This window comes from Carcharodon carcharias, chromosome 24 (genome assembly GCF_017639515.1).
Source record: "Carcharodon carcharias isolate sCarCar2 chromosome 24, sCarCar2.pri, whole genome shotgun sequence".
In the NCBI taxonomy this organism is placed as follows: domain Eukaryota; kingdom Metazoa; phylum Chordata; class Chondrichthyes; order Lamniformes; family Lamnidae; genus Carcharodon; species Carcharodon carcharias.
This window is the reverse complement of record NC_054490.1, coordinates 17,470,868-17,491,176: the sequence shown is the minus strand read 5'-3', so window position 1 is coordinate 17,491,176 and position 20,309 is coordinate 17,470,868. Positions and strand designations below refer to the sequence as shown.

The 20,309-nt window shown below is 49.7% G+C and overlaps 1 protein-coding gene across 1 annotated transcript in view; it reads left to right on the top strand.

The window, feature by feature from the left end:
* The first annotated feature begins 3,502 nt into the window (after positions 1–3,502).
* Positions 3,503–20,309, top strand: part of LOC121269353 (AMP deaminase 1-like) — a 59,272-nt gene continuing 42,465 nt past the window's right edge. Inside the window, 7 exon segments of the mRNA XM_041173906.1 lie at positions 3,503–3,514; positions 4,118–4,283; positions 5,520–5,733; positions 10,928–11,057; positions 11,719–11,913; positions 12,467–12,598; positions 17,778–17,941. Of these exon segments, the coding sequence (XP_041029840.1) occupies positions 3,503–3,514; positions 4,118–4,283; positions 5,520–5,733; positions 10,928–11,057; positions 11,719–11,913; positions 12,467–12,598; positions 17,778–17,941 (1,013 nt within the window).

The following is a 20,309-nucleotide window of genomic DNA, read 5'->3' as shown; positions in this document are numbered from 1 at the left end:
AAAGGAGTGTTCCTTCACACACGGACTCACACACAAACTGAAATCACTACTAAAGGAGTGTTCCTTCACACACGGGCTCACACACACTGAAATCACTATTAATGGAGTGTTTCTTCACACCCGGGCTCATACACACACGTACTAAAATCAATATGACAGGAGTTTTACTTCACAACCGGACTCAAACATACTGAAACCACTATTAAAGGATTGTTCCTTCACACCCGGACTGACACACACACTGAAATCACTATTAAAGGAAAGTTCCTTCACACCCAGGTTCAGAAACACACTGAAATCACAATTAAAGGAGTGTTTTTTCACACCCGGGCTCACTCACACACTGAAATCACTAATAAAGGAGTGTTCCTTCACACGTGGGCTCACACACACTGAAATCACTATTAAAGGAATGTTCCTTCACACCCTGGCACACACACCCACTGAAATCCCCAATAAAGGAGTGTTCCTTCACAACCATGCTCTCACACACAATGAAATCACTAATGAAGGTGTGTTCCTTCACACCCAGACTCTCACACACACAGAAATCACTATTAAAGGAGTGTTCCTTCACACCTTGGCTCTCACACACACACACTGAAATCTCTATTAAAGGAGTGTTTTTTCACAACCGGGCTCACACACACATGGAATTCATTAATAAAGGAGTGTTCCTTCACACCCAGGCTCTCACACACACAGAAATCACTATTAAAGGAGTGTTCCTTCACACCCGGGCTCAAACACACACACACTGAAATCTCTATTAAAGGAGTGTTTTTTCACAACCGGGCTCACACACACACGGAATTCATTATTAAAGGAGTGTTCCTTCACACCCAGGCTCACACACACACTGAAATCACTAATAAAGTTGTGTTCCTTCACACCCGGGCTCACTCACACACTGAAATCTCTATGAAAGCAGTGTTCCTTCACACACTGTCTCTCACACACGCACTGAAATCACTATTAAAGGAGTGTTCCTTCACACCCAGGCTCACACAGACTGAAATCACTATTAATGGAATGTTCCTTCACATCCAGGCTCACACACACACATACACACACACACACTGAAATCTCTATGAAAGCAGTGTTCCTTCACACCCTGTCTCTCACACAGTCACTGAAATCACTATTAAAGGAGTGTTCCTTCACACCCGGGCTCACACACACACACACTGAAATCACTACTAAAGGCTTGTTCCTGCACATCTGGTCTTTCTTTTGTCATTGATTCTCCCCTTGCTGACACCCCAGTCTATTTCTTACTTCTCTCTCTGTCTCGTGATCCCACTCCACCTTCTCTGTTTCTCCCCACTCAGCTTTCACTCTATCCCTCCCTCCTCTTCCTCATCCTATTTCCCCCTAATTTTTTCTCTTCATCACAGAAGGAGGCCATTGAGCCCATTGTGTCTGCACAGGCTCTCCAAATGAGCATTATGACCTAGTGCCATTGCCCTTCCATTTCCCCATACCCCTGCACATTGTTTCTATTCAAATAATCATCTGATACCCTCTTGAATGCCTCGATTGAACCTGCCTCCATCACTCTTCCAGGCAGTGCATTCCAAACCCTAACTGCTCGCTGTGTGAAAAAGTTTTTTTCATATTTTACATATTTGCTTCTTTTGCAAATCACTTTAAATCTGTGCCCTCTTGTTCCTGATCCTTTTCCGAGCAGGATCAGCTTCTCCCGATCTACTCTCACCGTCCCCCTCATGATTTCGAACATCTCTATCAAATCTCCTCTCTGCCTTCTTCTCTCCAAGGAGAACAGTCCCAACCTCTCCAATCTATCTTCATAACTGAAGTTTCTCATCCTTGAACCATTTTTGTAAACATCTTCTGCAGTCTCCCCAATGTGTTCACATCCTTCCTATAATATGGTGTCCAGAACTGTACACAGTATTCCAGCTGAGGTCTAACGAGTATCTTATATAATTTCAGCATTACCTCCTTGTTCTTGTTCATATTAACAAAGCCCAAGATACCAAATGCTTTATTAAATGCTCTCTCCACTTGTCCTGCCACCTTCAATGATCTATGCACATATACACCCAGGTCTTTCTGCTCCTGCACCCCCTTCAAAGTTTCACCCCTTATTTCATATTGTCTGTCCATGTTCCTCCTACCAAAATGCATCACCTCACACTTCTGCACATTGAACTTCATCTACCACCTATCTGCCCACTCCACCAGCTTGTCTATTTCTTTTGGAAGTTCTACACTGTCCTCCTCACAGTTTATAACACTCCCAAGCTTTGTATCACCTGAAAACTTTGAAATTGTCCCCTGCACACCAAGATCTAGATGATTAATATATATCAGGAAAAGCAAGGGTCCCAAAACCGACCTGTGAGGAACTCCACAACAAACCTCCCTCCAGCCCAAAAAAATCCATTCACCATTACTCTTTGCTTCCTACTTTTCAGCCAATTTTGTATCCACATTGCTACTGGCCCTTTTATTCCATGTGCAATAACTTTTCTCACAAGTCTGTTGTGTGGCACTTTATCTAATGCCTTTTGAAAGTCCATTATGGAAGGAAACAGTTAAAGAAGTTCAATTGCTAGTTATTAGGTTGATTAACTAAGTACCCACTTGTTTGTATAAAAGCTGAGACCAGTGGAGAGTTTAATGACGTGCAATAAAACTCTGTCTGAGGTTTCACTCTTTGTTTCTAAACAACTATTGGATCTTAACACTGTGCACCACATCAACAGCATTACCCTCATCTAGCTGTTCTGTTACCTCCTCAAAAAGTAGTTAAACACGATTTCCCCTTTAGAAATCCACGCTGGCTCTTCCTTAGCAACCCGTATTTTTCCATGTGAGTACTAATTCTATTCCAAATAACTGTTTCTAGAATCCCAAATAATTGTTTCTGGAATCTTGCCCACCACTGAAGTTAAACTGACTGGTCTGTAATTGCTGGGCTTATCCTTACAATCTTTTTTGGACAAGGACCTAATGTTTGCAATTCTCCAGTCCGCTGGCACCTCCCCTGCACCTAGGGAAGACTTTATTAGAATCCTCTTCCCCCCTGGCTTTTTTTTTACTCCCCTCCTCCTCCCTCTGTCTGTCCCCTTCTCTCACTTACTTCTCCCTGTCTGTCTTTCACACTCTCTCTCCTTCCCTCTTCTCTCTGTCTGACCATCCCCAGCTCTCCTAAGTTCTCTCGCTCTTCTTCCCTTTGCTCTGTGTTTGTCTTTCCCTCTTTTACTCTCTCTCCTCCTCCTCTTTTTCCTCTCTTCCTTTTCCTTTCTCCGTCTCTCTCCAGAACTACTTTCTCGTTATCTCTATCACTCTCTCATCTAACAGACTCTTTCTCTGTCTCTCTATTGCTCCATTTCTCTGGCTCTCTGTCTCCCTGGCTGTTTCTCTCTCGGGCTGCGGTGCTTTGTCAGTGCTTGTCTCTGTCAGAGGTTTTCTTGAACTGCTTGTATCATAGCTGCCTCCAGACATTCCTGCCTGGCAGAGGTCACACGACTATATGGCAAGCCAGGTAGTACACTTAGTGACAATTGCGTTTCAGAACCCAAACACTCTTTTTATCTCTCCCTCCCCTCTTTCCCTCTCTCTCTCTCTCTCTCTCTCCTTCTTAATCTTGTCTGGCGCTTTCTCTCTCTTTGTGTGCTTCTTCCTCCTTCTCTATCTCCCTTTCTTTCCCTCTCTCTCTCTCCCTAGCCTCCACTCCTTCTATATCTGTCTCCCCTCTTTCTCTCCCTCTGTTTCTCTTTATCTCTCTATCTTCTTCTCCCCACCTCCCCCTGCTGTCTGGCTCTCTCTGTGCTTCTCCCTCTCTCTGCATCTTCTTTTCTTTCCTTCTCTCAATCTTTCTCCCCCCATTCCTTTCCCTCTCTCCCCTCTTTCACTATATATATATATATATATCTTTCTATCCATCTGTGTTTCTGTCTTTCTCTCTCCTTCCCCCTCTTGTCTGGCTCTCTCTCTCTCTTATTGTGCTTCTGCCTCTCTCCCCAACTCCGTTTCTTTCGCACTCCCCCTTTTCTCTCTCCCCTCTTTGACTACCTCTCACCATCTCACCCGTTCTCTCAATGCTGCCTGTCTCATTCTCTCCCCCGTCTTTTTTCTCTTACCCCAGGTGGCCAGGAGTGAGCTGCAGCCCATTCTGCAGAAGCTGCTCACCGCTCTGGAGATTCGAGAGAAGTACATGCACCGCTCTCTACAGAGGTTCCCCCGCAGCACAGCACAGGTCCTCAGGAAAGTCAGGGCTCTGCCTTGGACGGAGGAGCAAGATGTACAGCCAGGTATGAAGACAGTCTGCTAGGCCGAGGCATCTGAAAGAATCAGGAAACAATAACCAGGGCAGAGACACCGGCACTGTACCAGCCCTGGCTCGAAGCTGACACTGGGTATAAAGCAGGAGACACACCCGTGCTGTATCTGTCCTGGGAGTGTTTGATGTGGTCAGTGTAGAGGGAGATTTACTCTGTATCTAACCCCGTGCTGTACCTGTCCTGGGGGTGTTTGATGGGGACAGCGTAGAGGGAGCTTTACTCTGTATCTAACCCTGTGCTGTACCTGTCCTGGGAGTGTTTGATGGGGACAGTGTAGAGGGAGATTTACTCTGTATCTAACCCCGTGCTGTACCTGTCCTGGGGGTGTTTGATGGGGACAGTGTAGAGGGAGCTTTACTCTGTATCTAACCCCGTGCTGTACCTGTCCTGGGAGTGTTTGATGGGGACAGTGTAGAGGGAGATTTACTCTGTATCTAACCCCATGCTGTACCTGTCCTGGGAGTGTTTGATGGGGACAGTGTAGAGGGAGCTTTACTCCATATCTAACCCCGTGCTGTACCTGCCCTGGGAGTGTGTGATGGGGACAGTGTAGAGGGAACTTTACTCTGTACCTAACTCTGCGTTCGAGCTGCCCTGGGAGCACTTGATATAAGTGCCCTGAGGGTGATTGTTGGATCACCTCTGAGCTGTGATAAACAGATTAGCTGGGATCCTCTTGCACTGTACTGCACCAGGAGTAAGAACAGCAAACATAGTACTGAGGGAGTGCTGCACTGTTGGAGGGTCAGTACTGAGGGTGTGCTGCACTGTTGGAGGGTCAGTACTGAGGGATAGCTGCACTGTCGGAGGGTCAGCACTGAGGGAGTTCTGCACTGTCGAGGGTCAGTACTGAGGGCGTGCTGCACTGTCGAGGGTTAGTACAGAGTGAGTGCTGCACTGTCGGAAGGTCAGTACTGAGGGAGCGCTGCACTGTCGGAGGGTCAGTACTTGAGGGAGCGCTGCGCTGTCAGAGGGTCAGTACTGAGGGAGCGCTGCGCTGTCGGAGGGTCAGTACTGAGGGAGTGCTGCGCTGTCGGAGGGTCAGTACTGAGGGAGTGCTTTCAGAGTGCTATGTGAAATCATGGGATCTGGAGCCCAGTGAGTGAGTGAGGGAGGGAGGGAGGGGAGGCTCCTCTTTGGGAGAGTCTCCAAAGCTTTATGTTAGGCCACGCTCGGTCTGATCTGCTCTTTCCCGTGTCCTCTTAGAGTTCACCTGTTATCCTGCGGACATGTTGAAGGCTCTGAGTGTGGAGGGCCTTCCTGCAGACCTCTCCTATGGGCTGGAGATGAGGAATGGCATCATCACGCTTCTGGACTCCGCTGGGAACCTGTACACACCGGCTTCTCTCCACTACCCTGACCATTCGGAATACACCAAGGACTTGAAGGCCGTACTAGAGATCATCTCGAATGGGCCTCTGTAAGCAGCTATCACTGCGATTTGGACCAGGAACGTAGCCCTAAATTGCAGCAAGAACTATCCCTCAATCCCAGCTCCTCTCTGGGATGTGAGGTGGGAGTTATCCCTCGATCCCAGCTCCTCGCTAGGATGTGAAGCGGGAACTATCCCTCAATCCCAGTTCCTCACTGGGATGTGAACCAGGAACTATCCCTCAATCCCAGCTCCTCTCTGGGATGTGAAGTGGAATTATCCCTCAATCCCAGCTCCTTACTGGGATGTGAAATGGGAGTTATCCCTCAATCCCAGTTCCTCTCTGGGATGTGAAGCAGGAGTTATCACTCAATCCCAGCTCCTCTCTGGGATGTGAAGTGAGAGTTATCCCTCAATCCCAGCTCCTCTCTGGGATGTGAAGCGAGAGTTACCCCTCAATCCCAGTTCCTCACTAAGATGTGAAGTGAGAGTTATCCCTCAATCCCAGCTCCTCACTGGGATGAGAAGCAGGAGTTAGCCCTCAATCCCAACTCCTCTCTGGGATGTGAGGTGGGAGTTATCCCTCGATCCCAGCTCCTCGCTAGGATGTGAAGCGGGAACTATCCCTCAATCCCAGTTCCTCACTGGGATGTGAACCAGGAACTATCCCTCAATCCCAGCTCCTCTCTGGGATGTGAAGTGGAATTATCCCTCAATCCCAGCTCCTTACTGGGATGTGAAATGGGAGTTATCCCTCAATCCCAGTTCCTCTCTGGGATGTGAAGCAGGAGTTATCACTCAATCCCAGCTCCTCTCTGGGATGTGAAGTGAGAGTTATCCCTCAATCCCAGTTCCTCACTAGGATGTGAAGTGAGAGTTATCCCTCAATCCCAGCTCCTCTCTGGGATGTGAAGCGAGAGTTACCCCTCAATCCCAGTTCCTCACTAAGATGTGAAGTGAGAGTTATCCCTCAATCCCAGCTCCTCACTGGGATGAGAAGCAGGAGTTAGCCCTCAATCCCAGTTCCTCACTAGGATGTGAAGTGAGAGTTATCCCTCAATCCCAGCTCCGCACTGGGATGTGAAGTGGGTGTTATCCCTCAATCCCAGCTCCTCTCTGGGATGTGAAGTGGGAGTTATCCCTCAATCCCAGATCCTAACTGGGATGTGAAGCGGGAGTTATCCCTCAATCCCAGTTCCTCGCTGGGATGTGAAGTGGGAGTTACCCCTCAATCCCAGCTCCTCACTGGGATGTGAAGTGGGAGTTATCCCTCAATCCCAGCTCCTCGCTGGGATGTGAAGTGGGAGTTATCCCTCAATCCCAGCTCCTCGCTGGGATGTGAAGTAGGAGTTATCCCTCAATCCCAGATCCTCGCTGGGATGTGAAGTAGGAGTTATCCCTCAATCCCTGCTCCTCACTGGGATGTGAAGTGGGAGTTATCCCTCAATCCCAGTTCCTCACTGGGATGTGAACCAGGAAGTATCCCTCAATCCCAGCTCCTCTCTGGGATGTGAAGTGGAATTATCCCTCAATCCCAGCTCCTTACTGGGATGTGAAGTGGGAGTTATCCCTCAATCCCAGCTGCTCACTGGGATGTGAAGCGAGAGTTATCCCTCAATCCCAGTTCCTCACTGGGATGTGAAGCAGAAGTTATCCCTCAATCCCAGTTCCTCACTAGGATGTGAAGTGAGAGTTATCCCTCAATCCCAGCTCCTTACTGGGATGTGAAGCGAGAGTTATTCCTCAATCCCAACTCCTCACTGGGATGTGAAGCGAGAGTTATCCCTCAATCCCAGCTCCTCACTGGGATGCGAAGTAGGAGTTATCCCTCAATCCCAGCTCCTCGCTGGGATGTGAAGTGGGAGTTATCCCTCAATCCCAGCTCCTCACTGGGATGTGAACTGGGGGTTATCCCTCAATCCCAGCTCCTCGCTGGGATGTGAAGCGGGTGTTATCCCTCAATCCCAGCTCTTCTCTGGGATGTGAAGTGTGAGTTATCCCTCAATCCCAGCTCCTCACTGGGATGTGAAGTAGGAGTTATCCCTCAATCCCAGATCCTCACTGGGATGTGAAGTGGGATTTATCCCTCAATCCCAGCTCCTCTCTGGGATGTGAAGTGAGCGTTATCCCTCAATCCCAGCTCCTCACTGGGATGTGAAGTAGGAGTTATCCCTCAAACCCAGCTCCTCTCTGGGATGTGAAGCGGGAGTTATCCCTCAATCCCAGCTCCTCGCTGGGATGTGAAGCGAGAATAATTCCTCAATCCCAGCTCCTCACTGGGATGTGAAGTGGGAGTTACCCCTCAATCCCAGATCCTTACTGGGATGTGAAATGGGAGTTATCCCTCTATCCCAGCTCCTCGCTGGGATGTGAAGTGGGAGTTATCCCTCAATCCCAGCTCCTCGCTGGGATGTGAAGTAGGAGTTATCCCTCAATCCCAGATCCTCACTGGGATGCGAAGTAGGAGTTATCACTCAATCCCAGCTCCTCTCTGGGATGTGAAGTGGGAGTTACCCCTCAATCCCAGCTCCTCTGTGGGATGTGAAGTGGGAGTTATCCCTCAATCCCAGCTCCTCACTGGGATGTGAACCGGGGGTTATCCCTCAATCCCAGCTCCTCGCTGGGATGTGAAGCGGGTGTTATCCCTCAATCCCAGCTCCTCTCTGGGATGTGAAGTGTGAGTTATCCCTCAATCCCAGCTCCTCACTGGGATGTGAAGTAGGAGTTATCCCTCAATCCCAGATCCTCACTGGGATGTGAAGTGGGAGTTATCCCTCAATCCCAGCTCCTCTCTGGGATGTGAAGTGGGAGTTATCCCTCAATCCCAGCTCCTCTCTGGGATGTGAAGTGAGAGTTATCCCTCAATCCCAGTTCCTCACTGGGATGTGAACCAGGAACTATCCCTTAATCCCAGCTCCTCACTGGGATGTGAAGTGGGAGTTATCCCTCAATCCCAGCTCCTCTCTGAGATGTGAAGTGAGAGTTAACTCTCAATCCCAGCTCCTCACTGGGATGTGAAGTGGGAGTTATCCCTCAATCCCAGTTCCTCTCTGGGATGTCAAGCGGGAACTATCCCTTAATCCCAGCTCCTCTCTGGGATGTGAAGCGGGAGTCATCCCTCAATCCCAGCTCCTCGCTGGGATGTGAAGTGGGAGTTATCCCTCAATCCCAGCTCCTCTCTGGGATGTGAAGTGGGAGTTATCCCTCAATCCCAGCTCCTCTCTAGTCTGTGAATTGGGAGTCATCCCTCAATCCCAGCTCCTCACTGGGGTGTGAAGTGGGAGTTATTCCTCAATCCCAGCTCCTCACTGGGGTGTGAAGCGAGAGTTATCCCTCAATCCCAGCTCCTCACTGGGATGTGAAGCAGAAGTTATCCCTCAATCCCAGTTCCTCACTAGGATGTGAAGTGAAAGTTATCCCTCAATCCCAGCTCCTCTCTGGGATGTGAAGCGAGAGTTATCCCTCAATCCCAGTTCCTCACTAAGATGTGAAGTGAGAGTTATCCCTCAATCCCAGCTCCTTACTGGGATGTGAAGCGAGAGTTATTCCTCAATCCCAGCTCCTCACTGGGATGTGAAGCGAGAGTTATCCCTCAATCCCAGCTCCTCACTGGGATGTGAAACAGGAGTTATCCCTCAATCCCAGTTCCTCACTAGGATGTGAAGTGAGATTTATCCCTCAATCCCAGCTCCTCTCTGGGATGTGAAGTGAGAGTTATCCCTCAATCCCAGCTCCTCACTGGGATGTGAAGTAGGAGTTATCCCTCAATCCCAGCTCCTCACTGGGATGTGAAGTGGGAGTTATCCCTCAATCCCAGATCCTCGCTGGGATGTGAAGTGGGAGTTATCCCTCAATCCCAGATCCTTACTGGGATGTGAAACAGGAACTATCCCTCAATCCCAGCTCCTCTCTGGGATGTGAAGTGAGTGTTATCCCTCAATCCCAGCTCCTCACTGGGATGTGAAGTGGGAATTATCCCTCAATCCCAGCTCCTCACTGGGATGTGAAGCGAGAGTTATCCCTCAATCCCAGCTCCTCACTGGGATGTGAAATGGGAGTTATCCCTCAATCCCAGCTCCTTACTGGGATGTGAAGTGGGAGTTATCCCTCAATTCCAAATCCTCACTGGGATGTGAAGTGGGTGTTATCCCTCAAACCCAGCTCCTCACTGGGATGTGAAGTGGGAGTTATCCCTGAATCCCAGCTCCTCACTGGGATGTGAAGCGAGAGTTATCCCTCAATCCCAGCTCCTCACTGGGATGTGAAATGGGAGTTATCCCTCAATCCCAGCTCCTTACTAGGATGTGAAGTGGGAGTTATCCCTCAATCCCAAATCCTCACTGGGATATGAAATTGGTGTTATCCCTCAATCCCAGCTCCTCACTGGGATGTGAAGTAGGAGTTATTCCTCAATCCCTGATGCTCACTGGGATGTGAACCATGAACTATCCCTCAATCCCAGATCCTAACCACCCAATGAATTCCCACAATGCCCGTCCTGTTCTCTATCTCTTCCTCTGCTCTCTGTCTATCTCTTGTTTCTCCTCACTCCCCCCCACCCCCTCTCTTGGAGCTCTGTCATTCTCTCGATTATGTATCTCCCCTTCTTTCTCTATTTCTCTCCCTTTTTATCACCCTCCTCACCCCCTCTCTCCCTCTCACTGCCTCTCGAGTTCTAACTCTCACCTTTCTCTCCCTCTCTGTCACTCTCTCTTTCCCTCTCACTATCACTCTCGTTCTAACTCTCACCTTTCTCTCCCTCCCTGTCTCTCTCTCTCTCTCCCTGTCCTTCTCATTCTGACTGTCGCCTTTCTTCCTCCCTCTCACTATCCCTCTCGTTCTAACTCTCACCTCTCTCTGTCTTTCTCTGTCACTCTCTCTCGCTCTCCCTCACACTGTCTCTCTCGTTCTGTTTCTCACCTTTCTCTCTCCTTCTCTGTCGCTCTCTCTCGCTCTCCCTCACACAGTCTCTCTCGTTCTGACTCTCACCTCCCTCTCTCCTTCTCTGTCGCTCTCTCTCGCTCTCCCTCACACTGTCTCTCTCATTCTGACTCTCACCTTTCTCTCTCCCTCGCTGTCTCTTCTCTCTCCCCCATCCTTTTTTCTCCTCTCTCGCTCCCTTGTCTTATTCTCTCTCTCTCCCTCTCTGCCCCTCTCCCTCCTTTCCCTCTTCTCTCTCTCTCCCTCCCTCCCTCTCCTATCTGAATACCCTCTCTAATGTGGATTTCTCTCCCACCTGCAGGAAAACCTATTGTAATCAGAGATTGAAGATCCTCAGCTCTAAGTTCCAGCTCCACCTGCTGGTCAATGAGAAGAAGGAGTTTGTCGATCTCCAGGTTGCCTCGCACAGTGATTTTTACAATGTGGGCAAGGTGAGCCCAGGGGTAGGGGGTCAAGGGTTAGGGGAGTCGGGGCAAAGGTAGGGGAACAAGGGTGTGGGGTCAAAGATTGGGCTGCAGGGAGCCTCCACACAGTGACCTCAAGAAATAAAAATCTGGAGAGAAAGAGATCTAAAATGGATTTCTGACGAATGCTCTATCTCTTTGTGTCTCTCTCCATGACTCTCTCAGTATTCTCTGTGTCTCTCTCCCTCTCCCTCTCTCCCTCTTCCTCTCCCTTTCTCTCTCTCTCTCCCTCTCCCTCTCCCTCTCTCCCTCTCCCTCTCCCTCTCCCTTTCTCTCTCTCTCCCTCTCCCTCTGTGTCTCTACCTCTGTGTCTCTCTGTCTATCTCTCTGTCCCTCCCTCTATCACACTCTTGCTCTCTGTCTCTGTATTTCTCTCTCTTTGCCCTTGTCTGTGTCTCTTTCTCTCTTTCTCGCACTCTGTTTCCCTCTCCCCTTCGATCTCTTTCTCTCTCTGTCTTTTTCTTGCTCACTTTCATTTCCCTGTCACTCTCTCTGACTCCCTCTCTTTCACCCGCCATCTCTCTCTCTCACTGACTCTCCCTCTGCCTGTTTTTCCCTCCCTCATTCTGCCTCTCTCTCTGTGCCTCACACTCCCCAACTCTTAATGCTCATTCTCCATACCCGACAGGTAGACACACACATCCATGCTGCAGCCTGCATGAACCAGAAGAAGCTCCTGCAGTTCATCTGCAAGACGTACGAGCGGGACTTGGAGCGTGTGGTGCAGGAGGCTGGTGGGAAGAAGACAACTCTCCGCGAGCTGTTTCAGTGCCTCAAACTGAACCCAGAAAACCTGGACATTGACGCCCTCAACATGCGCGCAGTAAGTGTGGGGTGCACTGCTGGTGGTGAAATATCAACCTGAATCAACTAACCCACATAGGCCAGGGGAGGCCCAGGCTTCAATCCCGGCCTAGTGCCAAGTTAGCCAGATCAAACCACTGCGGTACTGAGCCCCACACGCACACAGCAGAAAAGGCCCAGGCCCCAAACCCGGCCTAGTGCCGAGTTATACTGATCACACACCTGGTGTGGTGCTGAGAACAAAACACAAGGAACAGGAAAGGCCCAGGCTTCAATCCCGGCCTAGTGCTGAGTTAGTCTGAACACACCCAGTGTGGTACTGAGAGCCAGACACAGAACAGGAAAGGCCCAGGCTTCAATCCTGGCCTAGTGCTAAGTTAGTCTGAACACACCCAGTGTGGTACTGACTCCCACAACAACAGAGAAGGAGAGGCCTGGGCTCTGATCCTGGCCTAGTGCTGAGTTACTCTGATCACACAGCTGATGTCAGAAAGTGTATTCAATGTAAAGTGTCTATAAGTATTTTGCCCACTGTATTTATTACTGACCCAGTTCTGATTTCCCATTTCCAGGACCGTGAAACCTTTCAAAGATTTGACAGGTTCAATGAAAAATACAATCCAGTTGGAGCCAACGAGCTTCGTGCCTTATATCTCAAAACAAACAATTTCATCAATGGCGAATACTTTGCAGCATTGGTCAAGGTAATGCACCAGGGATCAGACTGTGAGACAAATAACTCCGAGAGAGGGGGCTGAGATACACCAGTCAGTGTACAGATATCTCCCAGAGAGACAGAGGGAGTGAGAGACAACAGTCAATGTACAGATATCTCCCTGAGAGAGGGGCTGAGAGGCACCAGTCAGTGTACAGATATCTCCCAGAGAGACAGAGGGAGTGAGAGACAACAGTCAATGTACAGATATCTCCCTGAGAGAGGGGCTGAGAGGCACCAGTCAGTGTACAGATATCTCCCTGAGAGAGGGGCTGAGATACACCAGTCAGTGTACAGATATCTCCCAGAGAGACAGAGGGAGTGAGAGACAACAGTCAATGTACAGATATCTCCCTGAGAGAGGGGCTGAGAGGCACCAGTCAGTGTACAGATATCTCCCTGAGAGAGGGGCTGAGAGGCACCAGTCAGTGTACAGATATCTCCCTGAGAGAGAGAGGGAGTGAGAAACAACGGTCGGTGTACAGATATCCCCCTGAGAGAGAGAGGGAGTGAGAAACACCAGTCATTGTACAGATAACTCCCTGAGAGAGAGGATACTGAGAGACACCGCAGTGTACAAATATCCCCCTGAGAGAGAGGGGGCTGAGAGACACTAGTCAATGTACAGATATCTCCCTGAGAGAGAGAGAGGGAGAGTGAGAGACACCAGTCAGTGTATAGATATCTCCCTGAGAGAGAGGGGACTGAGAGACACCAGTTAGTGTACAAATATCTCCCTGAGAGAGAGAGGGAGTGAGAGACACCAGTCAGTGTATGGATATCTCCCTGAGTGAGAGGAGCTGAGAGACACCAGTCAGGGTACAGATATCTCCATGAGGGAGAGGGGACTGAGAGACACCAGTCAGTGTGCAGATATGTCCCTGAGGGAGAGGGGCTGAGAGACACCAGTTAGTGTACAGATCTCTCCCTGAGAGAGAGGGACTGAGAGACACCATCAGGTGACAGATATCTCCCTGAGAGAGACAGGGAGTAAGAGACACCAGTCAGTGTACAGATATCTCCTTGAGAGAGAGGGGACTGAGAGACACCAGTCAGTGTACAGATATCTCCCTGAGAGACAGGGAGTGAGAGACACCATCAGTGTACAGATATCTCCCTGAGAGAGAGGGACTGAGGGACACCAATCAGTGTACAAATAACTCCGAGAGAGGGGGCTGAGACACACCAGTCAATGTACACATATCTCCCTGAGAGACAGAGGGAGTGAGAGACAACAGTCAGTGTACAGATATCTCCCTGAGAGAGGGGCTGAGAGGCACCAGTCAGTGTACAGATATCTCCCTGAGAGAGAGGGGGCTGAGAGACTCCAGTCAGTGTACAAATATCTCCCTGAGGGAGAGGGGACTGAGAGACACCAGTCAGTGCACAGATATCTCCCTGAGGGAGAGGGGACTGAGAGACACCAGTCAGTGTACAGATATCTCCCTGAGGGAGAGGTGTCTGAGAGACACCAGTCAGTGCACAGATATCTCCTTGAGAGAGAGGGGACTGAGAGACACCAGTCAGTGTACAGATATCTCCCTGAGAGACAGGGAGTGAGAGACACCAGTCAGTGTACAGGTATTTCCCTGATAGAGAGAGAGAGAGAGAGAGAGAGAGAGCCACCAGTCAGTGTACAGATATCTCCCTGAGAGAGGGGGACTGAGAGACACCAGTCAATGTACACATATCTCCCTGAGAGACAGAGGGAGTGAGAGACAACAGTCAGTGTACAAATATCTTCCTGAGGGAGAGGGGACTGAGAGACACCAGTCAGTGCACAGATATCTCCCTGAGAGAGAGGGACTGAGAGACACCAGTCAGTGTACAGATATCTCCCTGAGAGAGAGAGAGAGTGAGAGACACCAGTCAGTGCACAGCTATCTCCCTGAGGGAGAGGGGGACTGAGAGACACCATTCAGTGCACAGATATCTCCGAGTGAGAGAGGGACTGAGAGACACCAGTCAGTGTACAGATATCTCCCTGAGGGAGAGGGGACTGAGAGACACCAGTCAGTGTACAGGTATCTCCCTGAGAGAGAGGGGACTGAGCGACACCAGTCAGTGTACAGATATCTCCCTGAAAGAGAGGGGACTGAGAGACACCAGTCAGTGTACAGATATCTCCCTGAGGGAGAGGGACTGAGAGACACCAGTCAGTGTACAGATATCTCCCTGAGAGAGAGAGGGGACTGAGAGACACCAGTCAGTGTTCAGATATCTCCCTGAGAGAGAGAGGGGACTGAGAGACACCAGTCAGTGTACAGATATCTCCCTGAGGGAGAGGGGGCTGAGAGACACCAGTCAGTGCACAGATATCTCCCTGAAACAGAGGGGACTGAGAGACACCAGTCAGTGTACAGCTATCTCCCTGAGGGAGAAGGGCTGAGAGACACCAGTCAGTGTACAGATATCTCCCTGAGAGAGAGGGACTGAGCGACACCAGTCAGTGTACAGATATCTCCCTGAGAGAGAGAGGGGACTGAGAGACACCCGTCAGTGTACAGCTATCTCCCTGAGGGAGAAGGGCTGAGAGACACCCGAGGGCAGATATCTCCCTGAGGGAGAGGGGCCTGAGAGACACCAGTCAGTGCACAGATATCTCCCTGAAACAGAGGGGACTGAGAGACACCAGTCAGTGTACAGATATCTCCCTGAGTGAGAGGAGCTGAGAGACACCAGTCAGTGTACAGATATCTCCCTGAGAGAGAGAGGGAGTGAGAAACAACGGTCGGTGTACAGATATCCCCCTGAGAGAGAGAGGGAGTGAGAAACACCAGTCATTGTACAGATAACTCCCTGAGAGAGAGGATACTGAGAGACACCGCAGTGTACAAATATCCCCCTGAGAGAGAGGGGGCTGAGAGACACTAGTCAATGTACAGATATCTCCCTGAGAGAGAGAGAGGGAGAGTGAGAGACACCAGTCAGTGTATAGATATCTCCCTGAGAGAGAGGGGACTGAGAGACACCAGTTAGTGTACAAATATCTCCCTGAGAGAGAGAGGGAGGGAGAGACACCAGTCAGTGTACGGATATCTCCCTGAGTGAGAGGAGCTGAGAGACACCAGTCAGTGTACAGATATCTCCCTGAGAGAGAGAGGACTGGGAGACACCTGTCAGTGTACAGATATCTCTCTGAGAGAGAGGGACTGAGAGACACCAGTCAGTGTACAGATATCTCCATGAGGGAGAGGGGACTGAGAGACACCAGTCAGTGTGCAGATATGTCCCTGAGGGAGAGGGACTGAGAGACACCAGTTAGTGTACAGATCTCTCCCTGAGAGACAGGGAGTGAGAGACACCATCAGTGTACAGATATCTCCCTGAGAGAGAGGGACTGAGGGACACCAATCAGTGTACAAATAACTCCGAGAGAGGGGGCTGAGACACACCAGTCAATGTACACATATCTCCCTGAGAGACAGAGGGAGTGAGAGACAACAGTCAGTGTACAGATATCTCCCTGAGAGAGGGGCTGAGAGGCACCAGTCAGTGTACAGATATCTCCCTGAGAGAGAGGGGGCTGAGAGACTCCAGTCAGTGTACAAATATCTCCCTGAGGGAGAGGGGACTGAGAGACACCAGTCAGTGCACAGATATCTCCCTGAGGGAGAGGGGACTGAGAGACACCAGTCAGTGTACAGATATCTCCCTGAGGGAGAGGTGTCTGAGAGACACCAGTCAGTGCACAGATATCTCCTTGAGAGAGAGGGGACTGAGAGACACCAGTCAGTGTACAGATATCTCCCTGAGAGACAGGGAGTGAGAGACACCAGTCAGTGTACAGGTATTTCCCTGATAGAGAGAGAGAGAGAGAGAGAGAGAGAGCCACCAGTCAGTGTACAGATATCTCCCTGAGAGAGGGGGACTGAGAGACACCAGTCAATGTACACATATCTCCCTGAGAGACAGAGGGAGTGAGAGACAACAGTCAGTGTACAAATATCTTCCTGAGGGAGAGGGGACTGAGAGACACCAGTCAGTGCACAGATATCTCCCTGAGAGAGAGGGACTGAGAGACACCAGTCAGTGTACAGATATCTCCCTGAGAGAGAGAGAGAGTGAGAGACACCAGTCAGTGCACAGCTATCTCCCTGAGGGAGAGGGGGACTGAGAGACACCAGTCAGTGCACAGATATCTCCGAGTGAGAGAGGGACTGAGAGACACCAGTCAGTGTACAGATATCTCCCTGAGGGAGAGGGGACTGAGAGACACCAGTCAGTGTACAGATTTCTCCCTGAGAGAGAGGGGACTGAGAGACACCAGTCAGTGTACAGGTATCTCCCTGAGAGAGAGGGGACTGAGCGACACCAGTCAGTGTACAGATATCTCCCTGAGAGAGAGGGGACTGAGAGACACCAGTCAGTGTACAGATATCTCCCTGAGGGAGAGGGACTGAGAGACACCAGTCAGTGTACAGATATCTCCCTGAGAGAGAGAGGGGACTGAGAGACACCAGTCAGTGTTCAGATATCTCCCTGAGAGAGAGAGGGGACTGAGAGACACCAGTCAGTGTACAGATATCTCCCTGAGGGAGAGGGACTGAGAGACACCAGTCAGTGTACAGCTATCTCCCTGAGGGAGAAGGGCTGAGAGACACCAGTCAGTGTACAGATATCTCCCTGAGAGAGAGGGACTGAGCGACACCAGTCAGTGTACAGATATCTCCCTGAGAGAGAGAGGGGACTGAGAGACACCCGTCAGTGTACAGCTATCTCCCTGAGGGAGAAGGGCTGAGAGACACCCGAGGGCAGATATCTCCCTGAGGGAGAGGGGCCTGAGAGACACCAGTCAGTGCACAGATATCTCCCTGAAACAGAGGGGACTGAGAGACACCAGTCTGTGTACAGATATCTCCCTGAGTGAGAGGAGCTGAGAGACACCAGTCAGTGTACAGATATCTCCCTGAGAGAGAGAGGGAGTGAGAGACACAAGTCAGTGTACAGATATCTCCCTGAGAGAGAGAGGGAGTGAGAGACACCAGTCAGTGTACAGCTGTCTCCTGAGGGAGAGGGGACTGTGAGACACCAGTCAATGTACAGATATCTCCCTGAGAGAGAGGGGACTGAGAGACATCCAAGGACAGATATCTCTCTCCCTGAGGGGACTGGGGCACTCTTGCTTGTATACATCTTTGTGATTGAAAACGTTTCCTGTCTCTCAGGAATTCTCTGATTCCCTCGACGACTCGTCCAATCAGTTTGCAGAGTTGAGGCTGTCGATTTATGGGGGCCGCCCGACTGAATGGGAGGATCTTGCTAACTGGTTCACTCGTCAGGAAGTCTGCTCTCCAAAACTCCGCTGGATGATCCAAGTGCCAAGGATCTAGTGAGTGGATTCTCGGACTGTCAGGATAACGAAAACCATTCTGCTTTTCAGACAGAGGGAGAGCCAGAGAGAGAGAGAGAGAGAGAGATAGATAGAGAGGAAATGTGAGATAGAGGCGGTATAAAGAGAGGGAGACAGGCAGACAAAAAGGACGAGGGAGATAGAGATAGAGAGAGAGAGACGGAGTTAGAGATGGATGGAGCGTGGGACAGGTTGGGGGTGATGAGGGACAAACAGAGAGACTGGGAGAAAGAGTATTAGAGAGATGGGGAAAGAGTTAGTGAGGGAGATAGAAATTCATTGTGATTGAGACGCTGAGAGTGAAAGTGAGAAGGACAGTAAGTGAGACAATGGGAGAGATGTAGAAGGAGAGAGAAAGAGTGGGAGGCAAAGAGCAGAGACAGATACAGAGAAGGTCAGTGGGAGAAAGGCAGAGGGAAAATTAGAGACAGACAGTGAGAGACGGATACAGAGAGAGAGAGAGAGACAGAAAGTAAAAATAGAGAGACTAACAGGGAGAGAGGTAAAGGGAGACAGAGAGTGAGAGGCAGAAAAAAATACAGAGACCAACAGAGAGAGACAAAAAGAGAGGCAAAGGGAGACAGAGTGTGAGAGACAGATACAGAGAGAGAGAGAGAGATAGGAGAGATACATAGATGGGAAGAGAGTGAGAGAGGGTAAGATGGAGGGGGGGAGAGAGAGATAGAAACAGGGAGTGAAAGAGACAGAGACAGGCAAATAGACAGAGGAGGAGAGATAAGGAGCTGGGGAAGAGAGAGAGAGGGTAAGATTGAGGGAATCAGAGAGAAAGAGATAGAGAGAGAGAGACTGAGACAGAGACACTGGGAGAGATACAAAGAGAGAGACAGAAAGAGAGACAGAGAGAGATAGCAAAACTAACAGAGTGAGGCACAGGTAGTGATGGAGACTGAGACAGAGGGGTAACATACCTGCAAAACAGAGTACTTGAGAGAGACAGAGAATCAAATAGAAAGCTAAAAGGAAGTGCATGTGGATCAGATAGAAATTAGAAAACACAAAGAAGAGATACATAAAGGAAGAAATATTCAGAGTAGCAAGGAGAAAGTGAGAGAATGAGGCATAAAAAAACATAATATTGGTACACGTTAGAGACCAAGAACATTAGGAAAGTGGATGGGGACAGTGTAGAGGGAGATTTACTCTGTATCTAACACCGTGTTGTACCTGTCCTGGGAGTGTTTGATGGGGACAGTGTAGAGGGAGATTTACTCTGTATCTAACCCCGTGCTGTACCTATGCTGGGAGTGTTTGATGGGGCCAGTGTAGAGGGAGCTTTACTCTGTATCTAACCCCATGGTGTACCTGTCCTGGGAGTGTTTGATTGGGACAGTGTAGAGGGAGCTTTATTCTGTATCTAACCCTGTGCTGTACATGTCCTGGGAGTGTTTGATAGGGACAGTGTAGAGAGAGTTTTACTCTGTATCTAACCCCATGGTGTACCTGTCCTGGGAATGCTTGATAGGGACAGTGTAGAGAGAGCTTTATCTGTATCTAATCTCGTGCTGTACCTGTCCTGGGAGAGCTCGATGCTGACACTGGGTATAAAGTGGGGGACACACTGTCAGGGTAATGTAGAGGGAGCTCTACACTGTATCTAACCTGTGCTGTCTCTGCCCTGGGAGCGCTCGATGCTGACACTGGGTATAAAGTGGGGGACACACTGTCAGGGTAATGTAGAGGGAGCTCTACACTGTATCTCACTTCCGTTCATTTGGATATTTTAATTTTGCTGACAGTTAATTTGTAAATAATGATGCCAAAAGATTGAAAGTGAACAAAACTACTCTTTCCCTATCTCTCTATCTCATTCCTTCTGATCTGCCCTCTCTGTCACTCTTGGCCTCTCTCACTCTTCCTTCCATTTTCTCTTTCACTCTATCATTCACATGAGATTTATCTCTCGCTCTTTCTCCATCACTCCATCTCCTCCCACCTACATCCAATTCTCTCTCTCTGTTTACTCTTTCCCACACATCATCTGAATCTCCCACCCACTCACATTGTTTCTCTCTCTTTCTCTCACTCTCTCCGTCTTTTTCACCCTCTCTCTTTCTTTCATGCAATCATTCAATCTCCCCTTACTCTACAATTCCATGTTTTGTTCTGTCTCCATCATTCTCCCTCACGCTCGCTCCATTCACCCCCTCATTTTCTCTCAATCCTGTATGTTCACTCATTCTATCTCTCTTCCCCCTCGGTGTCTCTCCAACTCTCTATCCCTGTCTCTCCATCTTTCTCCCCTGATCTCTCCATATCCTTCCACATCTCTCTCTCACTCTATACATCTCCCTATTCCTCTCTCCAACTCTGTCCCTTGATTGCCCTC